Source organism: Lathamus discolor, chromosome 1, assembly GCF_037157495.1.
Source record: "Lathamus discolor isolate bLatDis1 chromosome 1, bLatDis1.hap1, whole genome shotgun sequence".
NCBI lineage: Eukaryota > Metazoa > Chordata > Aves > Psittaciformes > Psittacidae > Lathamus > Lathamus discolor.
This window is the reverse complement of record NC_088884.1, coordinates 120036699-120056628: the sequence shown is the minus strand read 5'-3', so window position 1 is coordinate 120056628 and position 19930 is coordinate 120036699. Positions and strand designations below refer to the sequence as shown.

At 44.3% G+C, this 19930-nt stretch overlaps 1 protein-coding gene across 1 annotated transcript; it reads right to left on the bottom strand.

The window, feature by feature from the left end:
- Positions 1-13014: 13014 nt before the first annotated feature.
- Positions 13015-16160, bottom strand: LRAT (lecithin retinol acyltransferase). The gene is made up of 2 exons (XM_065665231.1): positions 15551-16160; positions 13015-15077 (listed from the first exon to the last, which is right to left on the bottom strand). Exons 1-2 carry the CDS (start codon positions 16088-16090, stop codon positions 14925-14927), a joined length of 693 nt encoding a protein of 230 aa, XP_065521303.1. The 5' UTR covers positions 16091-16160; the 3' UTR covers positions 13015-14924.
- Positions 16161-19930: the final 3770 nt, after the last annotated feature.

Genomic DNA, 19930 nt, shown 5'->3' with positions numbered 1-19930 from the left:
CTCTGCCCCAGCCCAGCCAATCACCAAGCCGCCAGGGCGGGCACGGGTATAATTGACAGGCGGCGCCAGCCAATCGCAGCAAGGCAGAGGGCGGTGCGAGGCACGCGAGCTTTAAAACAAGCTACCGTTGGCCGAACGAGGGCGCTGGTGGCGCGCGTGGCGCAGCGGCGCCGGGCGGGGCGGGGCGGGGCTGGCGCGGACGGCGTTGGAACGGCGTTGGAACGGCGTTGGAACGGCGTTGGAACGGCGTTGGAACGGCGTTGGAACGGCGTTGGAACGGCGTTGGAACGGCGTTGGAACGGCGTGTGCTGACGGGCGCCGCGTGAGCGCCTCGAGGGCGGCGGAGCGGCACCGCCTCAGAGCCCTCTCGTGAGGGAGGTAAAGCGGTGCCCGAGCTCCGCTGCAAGGGGAGGCTTGTTTTTAGGCTCACCGTAAGCATTTCAGAACGCGGCTGGTATTAGTCACACAAACACAGAATAGTCTGGATTGTAAGGGACTTTCATAGGTCAGCTGGTCCAGCCCTTCTGCAGGGACATCTTCAGCTAGGTTAGGTCACCCAGAACCGTGTCCAGCCTGGCCATCAGTGTCTCGGGGGGTGTTGCATCCACTATCTCTTTGAGCAACTTGTGCCAGTATTTTGCCACCGTCATTGTAAAAAAATGCCTTCCTCATATCCAGCCTGATTCTCCCCTCTTCTAGTTTAGAAAGTCTCCCCCTATCTTTCTTGCAGGCCCCTTTTTAAGTACTGAAAGACTGCAATAAGGTCTCCCTTGAGCCTTCTCCAGGCTGAACAGCCCTGATTCTCTCTGCCTTTCCTCACATGAGAGGTGCTCCATCCCTCTGATCATTTCTGTGGCCCTGGATCCAAAGTAGAGGGGGAAAAGGAGAAAGGAAAGAAAGAATGAAAGAAAACTAAGAGAAATAGGATCGTCACCCCATGGATCCAGCACTGTCTTCTCAGTCAGCGAGTTGAAATCCTTTCCGTTTCAATATCTTTCTGTTACAGCCACTCTTTAAAAAGTGTGTTTTGGCCTTCAGGGTATGCTCTGTTGTGTGGTTGTGCTTTAGGGAGCATTTAGTGTCATGCAGGTTCATGTAGTAATACCTAAGTGAAAAAGGTCTGCTTTCAATCCATGGTGTTTTATTTAATATTTTAGTCCCTTGGAAAGGGAACTTAAAAGCTACAGGCACTTCTCAGGCTAACTGGGCTGGTGGTGTTGCAGTTTTAGCATAGCTCCTGAACTCCCATCAAAACTCCTTTGAGGGCACAGCTGTGCAGCTGCAGCATGCTGCTTTGATGGGCACACATCAGATGCACCTGGGTCAATAGTTTGCAGTTTCTTCAGTTTGTTATCAAAATGTTACAGTCCATTTTCCCCATCTAGCAAATGAAAGTCTCTCAAAGCCATCATACTTGCAACAAGAACTTCTTCCCCCCCCTTTTCTGAAGCTTTAAATGCTCAACTGCACTTAGTGATAAGGCAGAGAATCCCAGAAATGTTATCTTAGGGACATGCAAATTCATCTTTATTATGAATATGCTCCAGAGCTTTTAGCAATCTAGTTTTAAATATGTATGGCCATAAAATTGTCACAACATTGTATTAGACATCTACCTATTCAAGTTCGCTTATTTTTCAAAGGGAAAGCTTATTATCCTTTTATTAATAACAGCATGAGATGCTAATAATGTATTTTACAAATGATATGCCTCCAGTTAAAAGTTCTGATTATATATATACCAAAGCGAATATACCAAAGCTGTTGCCTTCAAGATTATACCACCTTTTCATTTTAGGTATCATCTTTTGTTTTGACTGCAGGTGAATCAGCCACAAAGCCTCTAATAGGAATGCAATTTGGGGTATGTTAAGTAAAGTCTTGGGCATTTTGACTGCAGCTCAGTGTCCTTTTCCCTTGCAGAGTGCTCACTCCCTGGCAGAGAACTCCATGTGTGTCACTTAGTATTGCTGGTCGAAAGTACTGAAAGAATGAGGACAATCATCTCTTCTAAGTGGAAAGAAAAACAAAACAAAGCAACAAAATTAAAAAACAGAAACAAAAAATACCCCAACAAAACACAAAACCTACCTACAACTCCTCATCATTTTCTTTGTATTTCATATAAGTGATATCTAACTGGAATACAGATGACTGACTACTGCTCAAGGGTAGAGTTGCTGAACAAGTGCTCAGCTGGAAATGTTAAACCATTCCAGCACTTAACAGGAGAAGCTTTCAAGGAAAGCACACAGATTTGCCACCAGGTTTTTCACTTTATGACATGACATGAATAAAAGAGAAAATAACCAAAAAGTATTTGAAGCCTACATTATTATCTCTTATTAAACATCAAAGTCAGACATGAACTAAAGACTCGTTTGGTTTTCTTGCTGACCCCTGCCTCTGTAAAAGAAATTAATGATCCTTTTCTTCCTTTGTTGCCCACGTGCTAATTGGGTATCAGAGTTCTTACTACCTCACTTGTCCACATGTGCTAGCTGCTTTTTTCTCTCTGACACTCTAATTGTTCAGTACAATTAGGTTTTACTAAGAAGAACTGTTTCTAACCTGTCTTTGATTTTGCTGTGACTCGTGGTAAAGTCTGAGCTAGATATTTTATTTTCTAGTAAGACAAGATTTGCAGGGGAATGCAATACTTTTCGTAAATCACACAGTATATCTGACAGCTTCAGGTCTTCAAAAAAGAGTTTGCACACTTGAAAGCTTCTCATGGCTAAATCAAAACTAGTTACCTCAGCACTCTCTGAAGTGTTGCTTTGCTTGTATTACAACAAGCAGAATTCTCAACAAGCAAACCCCTCAGTCAATCTCCCATTTAAAAATGTTGGTTACTTTTAACTCATTGTGTAATTCTGTCAAGTTTTAACATTTGTAGGAGATAAATGCCTCTCTCCTCCATGTAGGCACTGCCCCCAGTAAATTCCACCTTGATTTAATTTCCCTTTCTCTCACATAGTATAATTGCTTTGTGTATTCAAAAGACATACCTCACTTATTTATCAGTAGCCATCGCTTGGATACCTGTGGTAGAAGCAGAAGGATGATTAATGTTTTAGTTCCCATTTCTAGGAGTGACAACTGTTGACAGCAAAGGAACAGTTTATCACCATTGTGATTTTTTTCTCACTCCCCATACATCTGTAAACACCACTCATCCAAATTAATGCCATATTTTAATTCTTTTATTATTAACAAAGATTTACTAAAGAATGGGAAAGAAGACCAGGCCCAGAACAATGTTTATTATCGATCAGAGTATTTAGTTCTTTACTGCTTTACTGAATTAGTACCTTAGAACATCGCTGTTTAACTTTTGAACCTGATAAATAGAAACTCTATTTCAGTAATTTTTTACAAGAGTTTCAGCATAATTTACAAAAAGCACTTGGCACAATTTCTGGTTAGAAAATTACCTTAAATTGCAAATAATGTGCTATTTACCCTAAAGCTTTATACTGTTCCTATTAACACTGAGTTAGTTTCCTCACAAACGTCTTTTTGAAACTGTCGCAAGTCTGATGGATGAGGAATGAGGGCAGAGTCCTGCCAGGATTATGCCATTTATTCCTTTGGCTAAATTTGAAAATGTGAAAGAGGTCTTTTTCTTACATGTTTTATTTTATAGCACTGCACCAGACAGTTGCTTTGCTTCTCCTTCTAAGTTATTTTAAGTAGCTGTAACACAGTAGTCCTTGATGTTTTTTAACTTCTGTTTCATTGGAATGCTAGCAAGCCCCAGCATATATATTCCTGAAGTGGGCTATTACTGCAGTTGTAATATACGTTACTAGAAGCATAAGGTTTTTTTTGCTGGTGTAAATTTTACTATGGCCTGGAGCAGGAAAAGAGGGTATGTAGTATTTCTGCACTCTGACAGGTTTGATATGTAGGTAGTGGAAATACTTTAAAAGGAAGCAGACATCCTTTGAAGTTTAGACAAAAGTCTCTGTAGAAAACCTAGACATAATAGGATTGTAAATCTAATTATAATAAGCTGTCTAGAAAGACTTCATTTCAGTCAGTCCATTTTATTTGGTGTTTCGTTTTATCAAGTAGCTGCATTGCTGGGTTGGGTAGGATCCTCCTAACAAGGCATCCTAGTGCCTAAAGGGTCTTTTTTTTCGAAGGGTGCTGTTTGCTCTCATTCAGCTTCCTGCCTTTAAAGAGCTGGGATCTTTTTAATCATAGAATTATGAATCTGATATTGCTGAATAAGCATTTGAGGGAACAGAATATTAATTGTAGGGAAATCATCATACAAAATTGCTTTCTTTTTTTTTGTAAAGCATTTTGAGACACACATACCACATGATTTTAACATACAGATAATGCAGTGAATATGAGGTAGTGGATCCTGAAGCATGTTCCATCTTCACTTAGATGAGTGAATATCAACAATTTCACTGATGTAAATTGAATGAAATTTACTTTAAGCCAACATTGCTGGGTGCAGAGTGATGTAAAATGCACATAATGAAGTGTATAAAATCACTTCCCCTCATTGCCTCCAGAACGATTGCTTTCTGCTCCCTCCACACCTCACTCTGAAAACCTGGACCCTGCATGAAGAAGCCATACCTTCAGTCACCGAGCAAAGCCCTGTTGTCTGGCAGTGGAGCCAACCCTCTACTGCCAGAAAACAGTAGGAGCAGACGGGAACTGCTGTAAAAGTAACACTGCAAACGTATGGAAGAAGAGATGAATGTCAGAAAATGGAAGGGAAAACAGGATGGGAATGGGAAGGACCAAGGGAGATGGAGAATTCTGTACTGTGGTACTGTGGTCTTTTGATGCTCCACTGTTACAGAATGCTCTCCTGTCTGCTTTTTAGGCAGATGTTTTAAATGAGTTCTGAAATGACAGTATATCCTCCACATGTCTGTACAGCAGCAGTTAAAGAGGTTTGGCAGTTTTAGTGCTTCTGAAAGTGGCCACTGCCCTGGCAATCTGGAAACCAAAGTTTTCTTTCCGCAAGGATGTGAAGCACAAAGAGCTAGGAGAGGGCTCCCTTCATCACACTGCTGGTGTCTCCATACTCACCAGAGGGCATAGAAAGATCAGAGACAGTCCCCTCTCAGTCAGTGGTCAGTTTTTAATTTCTTTGCAAACGTTGTCAGAAAATACTTACACTTGCAGCACCTTCTGTGAAAGTCTTAGAGGATGTTTGAGCATCAGAACCAAACAAGCATCAGGCATCAAACTAAGTCTTCGATCATACCTGATCTAACCTAGACGTTAACTGGAAGTTTAGCAGGGGGGCTACAGATTTTTGTATCACATTAGTTTTTGAATATATAATAATTCTGGAAATAAGTGACGTTGTATATAATGGTGGAGAACAGGATTTCATTTTCACTTACCTTAACTAAATATTTTAAATACCTTAACTGAAGCTTGAAAAGTGGAAGGAGTCCACTCTTTCTTTAAGCTATTCCTACTTGGCATTGAAGTCCATCTTATTCTGAGAATCCTAAGAAGCATCAATTTATCAAGCTCACATCCTTTAATTTATTATACAGCTCCTGTGAGCTGCTAACTAGCTTTTAAGTCAGAAAACTCCGGACTGTCAATGCCAATTATAGTTAAACTACTTACAATGCTTCCGTGTAATTTTCTTTGTATTTTTCCTGAGGCTTTAAAGATACAGTGCTGTGCTTAGAGACACAATTAAGAAAGTCTGAAGCAGTGTAACCTGTGGTTTTGTGTGCTTCTTTCATTTATATGCTATACATATTTTATATATTTATAAATTATACACATATGTATATATATATTTGTATATTATACACACATAGAATCCCATGACTTATCTTTGAGGTTTTTTACAGGATTCATGAAGTACAGCTAACAGAATGGTTTCTAAATGCTTGTCTGTATCCAACTGTTGTCATTTCCACAAACCTAGTGCCACAGCCAAATTTGTGATGAAGAAGTAACATTGTGAGCAACTATAAACAAAACCAATGTTATGCAGTGTAACCGTACCTCCCTGATTTCCGGTTAGATGTCACATTAGTGAAACAGGAATTCCAGATCAACATTTCTAAACCTACTTAGCAGTTACGTCATCTTAAATAATCTGATTTACCCATTCTTTAAATGAGAGTTTCGCAGTTGACTGCCTATTTGCTGGGGATGGCGCATTTTCCTGAATGGAAGAGAGCCACTAGGTGGGAGTATGTTATCTTCAGAAAAGTTTTGTCAGCCCCGGCTGGTTTTGTTTTGTAGATCAGCACCTTGCTTTTCCCAACATCGAGGGATGCTGCAACACTGTTCACACCATGCCGAGCTGGAGAGCGATTTGGGATTCTTTTTTTATGCTCCTGTCTACACTGGACGCTGAGGAGACACTGCTCTGCTGTTCCTTCAGCCCAGGATGACCCGAGCTGGGCATGGATACAAGCAAAGGCAAAGGCTGACTAGAAGTGCCACCCTTCAAAAAGCAGGTCTCTTACCCAAACAAACCGCACAAGCACTCTGCATAAGCTAGTTACTTAGAAACCCCGAAGGACCCAGGCAAAAATAGATTCAGAGGATCACCTTGCTAACATAAAATCTAATGAAGAAATATTTTTTTTAAAAGCAGCTGTGTTAAAATATATTAAAAGCTGGGCATTTGCTAGAGAGAGAAATGGAAGATGATGTAGAAAGGGCCGTTTGAGGAACTGGGCTGATAGGGGAGAAAAAAACTACAAACCCAAACAAAACAAACAAATAAAACCCCCAAACAACAACAAAAAACCCAAACGCCACCAGCTTTTTTAATATTCAACACTAAAGTTTTCAAAGCAAGCCAGTTCTTGTTTACAGGCAATAAGAGCTTCACAGCAGTCATAAACTGAGGGGTCTATAAAAGGCATTTTAGGACAGAGGAGTAAATCAGAACAAGCTAACAAGACTGGTTGTATTCAAGTCTAAGGAAACTCCAGGATGGCAAAGTTGGACTGAGAGGTATAATGTGGAGTAAGTTTCTGAGGGCTGCCATGGCCCTAGAATAATGGTGCCAAATTTCCGGAGAATTTCACTACAGATTTGGAGAAACCACAAAAACTCTTGAGTTCCTCATCAGGAATATCTGATTTGTAAGACAGCAAGGGGGAAAAAATGAACACAAAATGATCACTCTTTGTTCCCTGTCATACAAGAATAGGAGGGACAGCTAATGTAATCATCAAGTAGCCAAATAAAAAGAAAGTGCTTTTTTGTATTACAGTCTTGCCATATAACACTTTGCCCAGACACATAAACTAAAAAAGGAGTAAGAAAGACAAAGCAGATGTAGGGAAAGAGCATTAAACATGATGAAATCAATGCAAGCTTTAAAGCTGAAAATTTGTGAATTGTTGGTTACGGAAATACCTGACAATGTATCAAGACTCCATCTGTACCAGTACCCTGTCCCCAAGGGCTCACTGTTGCTCATTGGTGGAGAGCAGCATGGTGCTAAACTGACCTTCACATATGGCCAAGCTCATTCTGATGTTGCATAAAAAAATTGGCACTTGTATATGTGGCTCTCAAAGATAGATAGCTAAGTTGTTAACAGCTCTCAGTTGTCTTGCTGCAGCTCTGGATTGAGAGTTGGGTTTTTCTGACGTTTAATGGGGATGGTGTTCACAGGAAAAGATCACAGAAGGCAGCTGAAGCATGCATTGACTAGACCAGCAAAAAAAGAGAGACAGAAACACTGGTGACAGACTGTCCGCAGGCAGCTGTCTGAATAATTTGAAAAACTACAAAAAAAATTAAAAGCTGCCCAGTTTATGACCTGTAAGATTCTTCAAATCATAGTTCAATGTAAAGTTTATAGTCACCAGTTTATAGAACACTGTTACTGAATTTCTTTAGGTACAAGATTTCAGGGAGGACATGAAATGGGTGGGAATACTTTACACTTAGTCTTGCTCTCTGTGAAGCCAGCGACAAAGCTCCTGTTGATTTTAGCTGGAAGAAATGTAACCCAATGACGCTGTTGTACTAAAGAAGCCTGGAGTACTACGCACTCAATGGTAGATCTGGTGAATTACTGCGACTCTTCTAATGGGGTATTTTTTAAATATGCAGTGCTAGTAAAGTGATTTTATTTTTAAAGTAACTTCTCTTTATTTTTTTATTAGGCTCAATTTTTTTTTTTTTTTTGTATAAGCAGTTGTTTTGCTCACATCCCGTGCTCCCTTCCTCCTCAATTATACAGTGAGCTCACAGTTAAAGTCACAAATCCCGTGGCTTTCCCATAAGAACAGACTGTTTTTGCAAACACAAATTTGTATTTAATTGCAGAACTAAGTACTGTCTGTGGGAGGGCTTTTAACACAAACAGTCCTGAAGCTGAAAAATGCAAACTAGAAAGCTACTGAGGGAAAGTAATCTCTGTAACTGGTTTGGGTGGATATTTCCAGTTTGTTTGTAAAAAACCTATTTGCAAGTCATAAAAACCTCATTATAATTTTGAAACACATTTACATGACTATGCATCAGGTCTACTGCCTGTGCAATTCTCAATGCTTGAACAGTAAGAGTTACTGGAATTGCTCAAAGACATCAGCAATGGAAACGCTTTGTTCCTCAGCAGAATTTCAGTTCATTGGCCACATAGAATTACTGCTTTCTCCAGGCTAGTTTTTGAGAAGACATTCCCAGTCTACGCCTTGTTTGTCAATACGTGATGGAATTGTCATTCTAAAATAATTACTTGTACAACAGAGTGGTTCTTTCTTACATGCAGCGTGACCAAACCTATTTGCTGTGAGAAGTTGGGAGTAATAACTAAAGGAAAATAAAAAGCTGTCTTTAAATGAAAATAAAAAGCAGGTAAAGACAGTTTTCTTAGCAACTGTCAGGGCTAAATGGCTGACATACTGGATGAAGAGATGGTATTTTTGCTTCTATTTGCCAAGGCCATATTCTAGTTTATTATACGTTTGGATTTCCAGAGGTGAATTTTGTGCACATCCTGAGCTTGATAAAACTGAGGAATGGGACACCACAATGTGGCTGTGGATATCATAGGCTGTATCTTCACGTATACATCAGGCATTGCAGCCTTACACACTTACCAGTCTGAAGTGATTCTCAGCCCTGAGTGAGGCCTTCAGGCCCCTCTTCCAAAGCTTGGGAAGAGTTAGATAACTTTGGGAAGGACTCCTCAGGAACTAGCAGAGCTGGAATGTGTGTAAAGTAACTGGTGAATGAAAGAAGTCTTGGGATGGAATTTAAACAGCCAGGGGCATACCTGCATGATTCAGAGCTTTTGCTTCAGGTGGGCTGGTATGACTGCAGCACAGGACAGGATCCTAAACTGATAATCTGTTCAGGCTCCAGAAGCGACAGAGCTGTGATACCATAGTGCTGAACCAAACAGCCTTCTTTCCCTAGGGCTAAATGCAGTATGATGTTTCTCACAGCTGTGATGTTTCTGGTTCTGGAGGCAACCAAGTCATCCTTGGCTCCAGGCTACTGATGGAGGGCACTGCCAGTCCTTTAGACAGACCCAATGAGAGTGGTTGAAAGACCGTGCCTCCCTCCCCCTGAGCATTCACTTGCAGCTGCGTACAACCTTGTCTGCAAACAGAAATAGCAAAAGTTACTCTTTAATGCTATTTTTCCACCGGGGTGCAGGAGACCTCTCATTATCTTCACACCCACATTGCTTCCCTTTTGGTTAGAAATAATTACTAACAGTTTACCTGCTGTGTGGCAGTAGCAGACCTACCTCTTTCTGTATTTCTGTGCAGAACTGAATGGAAATGTGCAGGTACTTTCTTCAAAATAGCAAGGTGCACATCTGAGCCAGGTCTAAGACTATGCAGAAGCAGAAGATAAGGTGGCTTGGCAAGTTTAGCAGAGCATAACCTTTCATTTGCATGTATTCTTAATCACATAAAATAGTATACCTCCTGAGCCTCGTGGAAAACTCCAGTTTCACAGGCAGGGAGGTTGCCTTCTGGTAAAGAACCATGCATTCTATTTGGTATGCCCAACGCAAGGTACCCACAACCTTACGCAAATGTTAACAAAGTCTCGCAGCTTGCCACAAAACAGAGATGATCATTGTCATCAGTTATAGAAATTGGAAAGAATTCAAAAAAGAGAAACTGTAGGCAATAGTTAGAGAGATACAGCATTCACTCCCTGGTTCTTCAGAACGCTTAGTATGCCTTGCCCTTGCAAGTAACATAAACCTACATTATCTGCCTTCCCCCACTTCCACTGCCTTGTCAGGCCAAGCACCTAGTTATAGGTGTGATGTAGTTGCAGGGAATCCAAATCACACTATCACAAGAGCAGCTGACTGTTTTCCAATTCACAGACACACCACAGAGAAGAGGTAACTATTAAAACAAGGTCACAGGGCTAAATTTCCCTTATAATCAGGGAAAACATTAAGAAGATACAGAACATCTTACAGAAAGTTTTCTACCCTACGAGACAGAGTAAATATAAATCACCTGTTTTGTCGCAGGCAGAACAGCAGTACTGCAATCAGTGTAATTCTTATTTGTCTCCCAAAGATCACCCCACTTCCCCCCTTCTCCCACAGTCTCTGAGCACTCAGGGCCATTTCCTATATGTTCCCTTGACTTCAGAAGCAAAGCTAAGCCCCAAAATACAGCACAGAATAGATTTTTAGGAAATTATGCCAAAAATAGCCCTCAAATACTTCTAGTGATTTATTCCTACAGCAGAAATTGTTTATTTTACCAGCAGTGTTCTGAAAGATTTCTGTAAGGCTTACAGGAGAGTGCAGTGCACTACAGCAAAGCCTCAAAACTACTAAGCTTTTGTCTTCGCTTCCCGTCAGTAAGCCCATTCATGATGGTTAAGTGCTCAGAGGAGTCAGGTGCTATTACAAAGTATAAGCAGCAAAGGGCTCCTAGAGTCACCTGGGAACTTCTTTTAAAAGAAGTTCAGGGGATAAAGATGCTAACTAATGACTGCATGGTACAGTTCTGTATCATTCAGTGGTGTCTGATGCTTTAATGTGAGAACATGCAATAAATAATATAACACCATATCATTTCTAGAGATCACAGTTCTAACATTTGTTGTTGCAGTTTGCTTTCTGAAACCTATCTGGACGATGTCAAGTCACACACAAGTTTAATTCCCTCTTCCCCTCCCCCTCAGACTTTAACAAGTATTGCTATGATTTTGTTTTCATTAAAAGCCTCAATGGTATTTATATGTAGAATTCTCCTTCAGCACAGGAGGACCCAAAGGTGAAATCAAGCAGCAGATGACTGTTCACCACAAAATGAGTAATCATTTGTGTTCCAAGCTAAAATAAATACAAACAGAAAGCTCACTGTTCTAATGGCTTCATTTAGCAAATTTCTTTTTCCTTTTTTTTTTTTTTTTTTTAAATACAGGTTTTGTAAAAATATTTTAAGCCTTGTGGATGCTCATTTTATTTTTGTTTTCTTTGGAAAGCCTAAAGTGAAACGTCTGTCCTTTTAACCTGATATCTTCACTACTTGCCTTTCCCAGTGGCACAGAGGTGATTGTTACACTCCTCCACTGCGTATTCTGGCTTAACCACACAGCTTTTCTAAACAGCCCCACCACAAAAATAAGCTGCAGCTCTAGACTTACACTCCTCATCACCATCACTTAGTTACTAATGAACAACTTCATTTCTGAGCACACACACTTCCAAACAGTTGAACAGTTTTCTGTGTTTATCGTATTATAACTAGCTCCTTCATTTCAGTGGCATCACAGCTGAGCTCATGCCTGAAATGTAATGCTCCACCTAGGACAAGTGCTTATTTTTACTCACATAGTTACAGAAAAGAAGTTGACACTGACATTTACCAAAATATTTCAAAGCACAAACCCCACACGCTGAGCTGAACATGAGAATTCATGCCTACTAGTCATGTTTTTCCCCCTCAGAGTATGACTGAATCAACTCCTGCCTGACCTGTAACAAAATTTCCAGATCTCTGCTAGAATTATAGGTGGTAGGAAAAACTGAACATGCAACTGAACCCACATTATTACTTCTCTTTGATGAAAGGATACAGTAAAACATTATGTCATAAGCTTAGAAGTTTACATATTGAAGGAAAATTCTCTGCTAATGCAGCTGGAAGTCTGCAAGGAACTGCTTTCATTTCTTTCATGGACACCTGTGAAAATCCCAGTTTAGTCCCCCAGTCTAATCTGGATGCTTCTTGCTCAACAGCGTTAGCAAAGTGTTGGTCTTAGAATCATGCAATCAACTAGGTTGGAAAAGACCTTTAAGATGATCAAGTCCAACTGTTATCCCAGGACTACCAATTTCACCACTAAACCATGTCACTATGGGCCTCATCTACACACTTTTTGAACACTTCCAGGGACAGTGATTCCGCCTCTTCCCTGAGCAGCCTGTTCTAATGCCTGACCATCCGTTTGGTGAAGAAATGTTTCCTGATATCCAACTAAACCTCCCTTTGTGCAGTTTGAGGCCGTTACCTCTTGTCCTATCACTTGTTACTTGGGAGACCAGCCACCTCCTCACTCCAGCCTCCTTTCAGGTAGTTTTAGAGAGTGATAAGGTCTCCCCAGTCCTTCACTTCTCCAAACTAAACACCCCCAGTTCCCTCAGCCACTTCCTGTAAGACTTGTGCTCCAAACCCTTCACGGGCTTTGTTGCCCTTCTCTGGATCTGCTCCAGTACCTCAATATTTCTCTTGTAGTGAGGGGCCCAGAACTGAACACAGTGTTCAAGGTCCTTAGATATTGAAGTTAAAGCAGGAACATTTCTTTGCCTTCCAAAAATCTCACTTGTGATTTGGTTAGTGGTCATGACCCCACTGTTTATTGTATAAGTGAATCATAAGAATTACTGGAATTCTTATAAATCCCAAGTAAACAAAGGGGAAAAGAAAAGCCCACCTGTAATCAGACACCATGTAGCTGCATGTTAATGGACTGTTCAGTGCCCTACTGGGATATGTTAGAGTAATGCTATAGCATTATACTCGATTTCAAGAGGCTGGTAGATGTTTTTAAATGAATAAATTCTATTTATGTAATTACAGTAATGACTACAGTTCATACCTTATACACAGCAAGTAAAAAAAACCACACTGGAATTTATGTAAATATTACTAATGCATACACTATGAAAAAGCAATTCATGTTAATTAAAAAACACCTTAATTTTAGAAGTTTACCAGAAACAGTTACACTGAGCATTGCAATCTTTGAAAGCAGAGCAGCAGTTGTTTACAAGGATCCAACAGAAATTGGTACCCAGCACCATGAAGCTGGGTTGCAGGCTGAATGTGCACCAAAAGCTGGGCTGGAATCCCCTCTTGGCTGATGGCAGCAGCAGTCAGGCTGCTGCTTCCTGTGAGCCTGGAATTTCACCCCAGTCTTTACATTCTTTGTCGGTTATAGTGGAGAAGCCAGAAGAAAGATGGTTAGAGAGCAGCCAAGGAGACTCACAGTTCAAGAATCCCATCTTCAAGCAGCTGTAAGGTCTAGGGGGAAAGAAGGTGGTTTATAGCATGGTTTAAATGAGTCTCTAAAAATGGGGAAAGTGGCCACTTCAGTAGCAGAGCTGATGGCAAGATACTGAGCATTGCCCACAGAAAGAAGCAAATCTCAGGTCCAGTCCTTGGTGAAGACACCGCCGTATTTGCCTTTGACTAGAAAGGAAGACAGGCACAGCATGTGAACGTGTAAGTACATGTGTCACACGGAAGGCATTCCAGAAGCTGAACAATTTCTCTGCATACATCAAGACATTGCTAAGAAAAAAATTAGCAAAGGTTTTTAGCACTCAAAGAGATTAACTTGATTTCAAATCCAACAGAACACATTCTCAATAAACAGAAAGGATGAAACACCAGCTGATGGCTTGAAAGTGAATACTTATTTGCAAGAGATGAGTATAGAAAGACATGTCATCTTTCACCAAGAGGCATTTGTTTTAAGGCAATATCCAAAATGATAATAAAGCTACCACAGAAAATGCTTCAGTGATGTTGGATGCTTTATGGCACTCACGTGGGTCTTGTGACCAAGGGAAGGTAGGGACTAAATTAGCCTCTGTCCTCCTCCTCCCTACCACGGGCCCTGCAATGCTGGAAACTTCTGTTGGCTGTATGTTACTGGTTGTCATAAAGCATTCTAGCTTCTTCCTGTACCCCCTCAAGCCCTCTGTCACCATTTCTCTTAGCTACACTAACCCCTGCCAGTGGCAAGGAAAATGCTGAGGAATTGCCATCTTTCCTTACCACTAACCCAGTTAAAAAGTTGTTCGGTACAGCGGCAAGTGTTCATGCAATTAACGCGAATGAGAGATTTGTGAACATTTCCCAGGAGGGAAATGACTGTGGCCAGTCCCAGCTGTGCTTCTGCAGCACCCAGAGCCCAATCTAGGGTTAGTTTTTCTTATTTGCTATCAAAAAGAGTCAGTTTACTCACTTGTATCTCCACCAAAGAGTATTTTAGGGGCAGAGACGGTAACTTCTGAATACTCACTATATCTACTGAATGAAGAGGTAAGCAGTTTGTTCTAAACATCCATCACTTCGTGGAACTCCATCATCTATTTTTAGTAACAGTTGTGGCACCTGGGTATGTAGCTAAGATATTAAGGAACATGAAGGATATTACCAGAATCGCTTACAGCGAAAGGCAAGGAGCAGAACTGCATCATAACCCTACTTTTTCATGATTTAAAGGTGTGTTAAAATGTACCAACTGAGATTTTCAGGAAATCTGTTATTTGGCTTACACAGTAAGCTATGCCTTGTGCACTGTGTTCTAGACAAAGTTGTATTTAAAAGTGGCACACAAGGTGAGGAGACTTTACACAATGATGATGAGTAATCTGTGCTTTCATAAATACAGTAGTATACATCCTATATACAGGTGCTGGCCATGAGCCTTTGGGAAGGCTGTTAGCCAGCCATCCACAGAAAGAAGGGAATGAAGATCGTAGGCAGCGTGGTGGAGGGTGCCAAACCGAGGCAGAATATCGATGCTAATCCCACCAGCACTGAAGCAAGAACGCTCCTCTGGTCCCGAATAATCATCTTCACAGTCTCACAGAACTGGAAAAAGAAAGAAAAAGAAGAAAAGAGGAAAAGATAAGGGTTAAAGAGGAAAGCTTCAAACGGACAGCTGAAGATGCCCACTCCTTCCCTTAGAACAGACAGTCACCACCTGGCTGTCCCGCGGGCCCGGCTTTGGCTCCGGCCGCAGCACTGAGTTGCTTCCGAGCATTCTAAGAGCACAGTACTTGTATTATGAATTCCGCTTCGCTTTCCTCGCCACCTGAAGCCAACAGAGAGCCCCGGCCGCCCGCCCGGCCGAGCAGCGCCGCGGCAGCGTCCGCCCGCTGCGGGAGAACGGCCCCGGGCAGCATCCCCGGGGGTCCGGCGCTCACTTAGTTGGGGTAGCGGAGCGCCCGGAGGGCCGCCGCCGCCGCCGGGGAAGGCCGTGCCGTGCCGCTCCCGGCCGCCCGTCTACAGGCAGCTGCGCGCCGTCGCGGGTCGCGCCTCCCCGGCGGTCGCCCGGGCCATACCTTGTCGGTCTGGAAGCTGACGGGGGATCCGTATCGGCAGTAGGTGACGAAGTGCTCGCAGTTGTTCCAGAGCAGGCTGTAGGCTGTGGCGCCCACCAGCTTCTCCGCCCGACGGGCCGCCTCCTCGCTGCCCAGCACCTGGTCCTGGAACAGGCGGTCCATGTGGTTGACCAGGATGCTGCCGCCGTAGGCGAAGTCCTCCACCGTGTCCACGCGGATGCTGGCTGTCTTGGTGATGACGCCCAGGATAAGCCGCTTGTTGGTCACGACCTGCTGGATCTGCCGGCGGTCTCCGGTGAAGGCGGGCAGGATGTCGGGCATCAGGTGGGCAACGCGGTTCTCGCCCAGGTAGATGCCGAAGTGAATGAAAAGGGTGCGGGGCACCTCCAGCAGGTCGCCCCGCTTGAAGCAGCTGGTGTCGTAATAGGCGGGGGCCGGCGGCGCTTCCCCGCCGGAGCTCGAGGGCAGGGGCCGGACGTGGACGAGGAGCAGCAGTTTCTCCAGCAGCAGCGACGCGACCTGAGGCACTGGGTTCTTCATGGTCTGCGGGGGAGCCCTGCCAGCCGCCGAGCAGCCCCGCCGCCCGCACCCGCTTTTCTAGGCTACCGGCCGGGGCGGGGCGGGCGCCTGGGCCAGCCCACCGGGGAGCGCCCGCCCCGACGAGCCGCCACTCTTCACCGGGGAGCCCACCCGGCTCACCCCGCGGCGCTGCGGACCCTGGGGCCGGCCGCCGCCCGCAGCAGCCCCCGGCGCTGCCCAGGTAGAGAAGGGAAAGACGAAGTGCGCTCAGCGACCTTCACCCGCCCGGGACCGGGTCCGCCTCTTTCACCTTTCCGCGCTGACGGCACCCAAGTGGCTCCAGGCAGCCCTCCGCCGAGCCCCGCGTGGCGAGGGGTAGGGGGGGAGGCGGGGGACTGCTGCGGTGCTCACTCGGCCACGGGCGAAGAGCGGAGCGGTGGCCTCGGCGTGCGCCTTTCTTCCTCGGAAGAAAACAGGTCTCCGGGGGAGAGGGGGAATCCACGTTTATGAATGAACTCGCCCGGCTGAGAAGGAGTGGGAACAGGCGAAGAGGCATTCCCGCGCGTTTTGTTTCATGCTGATCCATTATGTGCATGGCTAAATCCTGGCAACGGAGCCCACAAAAGAGCGGCCCCGTCAGGACAACAAAGCCGCCCCGTCCCAGGCTGATGAGGTTCGCACTCCCGCCCCGTCGGGGACCGCGGGATGATGGATGAGGCAGACATTCATCTTACCTGGAAGATGACAGGGCCCGGCTAGGGGCAGGGCGGGAGGGAGGGGGCCGCATCCCCGCTGCCAGCGGCTGTTGCTGGCGCCGCAGACGGCCCCGCTCGGCCGCAGGGGAAGCGCTCGGCCCCGTGGCAAACGCGGAGTGAGCGGGGCAGGGGTGGGAGCAGTGCTGGAGAAGCGGGTTGTTGGAGCACCTTACCCCAGAGCTGCCAGCGCCCCGGGTCTGCCCGCCGGCGGGCAGGCAAGGCAAGACACGCGGTGCCAAGTACGGAAACAGCGAGAAGAGGAGCGCTGGTGCGGAACAGCGTGTGCCTCTCCCCGCGCAACCCTATTGGAACACCAAGTCATTGCTCTCTCCTCAGTGACTTTAAACCCGAGAGTCTGTGGATCACGAATGAGGTGCCTAGACCGCCATCGAGCTGTAGGCTCCATTTGGTCATACTAGAAAAAGAAGAGGAAAGGTTCTCCATCCCTTTTCCTTTCCATAAGGGAACAGCTCTGGTGTGAGCAGAAAGGCAAAGGGAATGTGAAGGATTCAGCAGGTGAGAGCTTCCTGCTACAATAGATACCGAGCCAAGGTTTCAGTTTGGATCTTGTGCACAGGGAAAATGAGGCTTATTAATGACCCAAAGCAGGTTTTTCACACCTTTGTGAACACAGTATTTCAGGGGAGTGGGTTACCTCACTGCTTGCCAACAAAACCCCGTGGCTGGTGTTTCTCTCCTGTTTCCTCCTGCTTGCAGCAGAGAGCAGCTTCCCGGAGAACTGAAGGCTATCCTCATCTTGCTTCATCTGCTATGAGAGACCGGCCATAACCTCTTGTTTGGCTGTTGATTACAGCCCAGAGCCCCAGCACCTCTCACCAGAGCAATCGGGCATTTGGGATTTTCTTTGGAGAGTCTCAGCCAAGTTTTTATGCAACAGAGGCTTACCTCAAACCCCCTACTTCAGATTGTGTCACTTATGAAAGAGAAAATACTACGTAGATGTGGCTTGTGATGCTGGTAAGAGCCCTGCGCATTAGCCACCAGCCTGCATAATTGCATAATTGAAAGAGCTTCTTTCAAAATCGAGATGTTTAAATGTATTTGGAAGGGTTGAAGCTTTTGCTACTAGTGAATAAAAGGGGGGGGGGGGGGGGGGAGGAAGGGGAGCTTTTCTCATTTTAAACTAGTGCGTATTTTTGAAGGAACAGGGGAAAAAGAAAAGATTAACCCCTCTCATCATGAAAACAGGTCTCACCCATCTGGTGATGGTCGCAGCACTGGAGCATTGTGCCACAGCCAGAAGGTTATCAAAGCCTCCACAGAAAGTCCTGGCACAGAAAGGTTCCTGCCAGGATAAGCACTGGTCCTGCCCTGAGCTGCCATCTCCACACCGCCACCCCCCAAGATGTCAAGGGAGTGCCTGGATAAGCGTTGCTGAAATAGGTGCTAAGAGATGCTTCAGGCCTACAGTTCAGATTTCTCTCCCCAGCCCAAAGGAAGGTAGAGGAATTCGGCTGAACTCCTGGCAAACACAGATTCCCAATGGGATCTTTTACTCTGAGGCATCCGTTGTTTGCCTTCTTAATGCCAGCTAGCTTTAATCCCCAAAACACTAGGGTCCATTTCAAGTAAATCCAGAAAGGAAATCAGGATGAAACCAAAGAAGAGGAATTGCCAGGAGGAGGAGGCTCAGATTCTTACTACATGGGAGGGTTTCAAAGGACTAAGGCAAGAGCTGTGACAATTCTGCAGTGTAATTTCCTCATACCCAAGGCACTAAGGACCCTCCTCTCCCTTCCCCAGATGTACTCATTCATTCTCAGGCTCTGACAGAACTAGCGTTAGGGGCATCAGACAACTCTCCAGCACAGCCTCACTTTCTCCAGCCAACACACATCTCTGCTAAGGGAAATCCTCTCAGATACTGCCTCACCAGTACCTCACAATGGTTGTGAGCATCCCTGTCTGCAAAGCACTTCAAACAAGTCATTTCTGAATGAAGCCATTCAGATTCCTGAATGGCAACCTGCAACACACCACTTCCTGCTTTCAAACCTTAAGGGCTGCAGTCCTATTATTTTCAAACTGCCACGATGCAAAGTGAAATCTGAAAGGTATACTTACAGTTATTTTTCTTCTGCTCTGGTCCCTCCTATTCTAGTGGGAAAATGGCTTTATTGGAGCTGGCTAAACTGAAAATACACTTTTGCCTGGCACATCCTTTATCTTGGGTCACTTTTGTATAGTAAGTTTTGTACCTTTAACACACAAATTGCAGTGGGAAAACCACTTTGAAATATTAAGGAGCAAACACTGGCCAAGTATTTGCTTGGACTGTTAGCTGCTATAGAATACTTTTAATGATAAGCCCCATGATTTATTTTGAAGAGTTAGGTGAGATGCAGTAAGAAAGCTATGAGAGGTAAGAGAATGCAGCCTTTGTTTTGTAGAGTGGATGAGCCACAGCACAAACACATCCCACAGAAGAGATGTAAGCCAGTTTCCACTGCACTGAAACTTATATAGAACCTTATTTTATACACTAGACACTACTGTCTCCATCCTGCCCTCACAGCAAAGGCAGCAGAGAAAAAGGAGGAAAGAAGGCAATCGAAAGGGTAAGTTCTTGTCCATGTGAGGAACAGCCTTGGTTTAACAAGCAGGCAAAATTCTTTTAAGTCACTGAGGTCAAACCAATGCTGACTGCGTACACACTCACGTTCGAGCACAATGTATTTTTACCAAACCTTTCTCAGTTCCTCAGCCTCTACTGTAGATTAAGAAACAAGTGCAGCTTTAACAAGCTTTCAGGTCAGCTGGGATTGCTGGAACAAGTATAGGTTCATGAATTCAAAACATGTTAAGGAGGTCAAGGAGAATAAAATCCTTGGGACAGGGATTTCTGGAGGCTGTGATTTGCAAAAAAAGTATCAGAAAAGCAATGCCCACTTGGTTTAAGCTGCTGCACTGAAAGAAATAATGGGACAGAAAGCATGTTTGTGAGGGATGGTTTCACAGCATCCAAAAGGGCAATTCCAGAGATAAAATAACTCCTTTGTACTCCCATATCCAACCCATTTGAACACTGTACCATTCTTTTCAACTAATTGCTGCTTCCTTTGTAGAGCTGTAAATGACCAGCTCT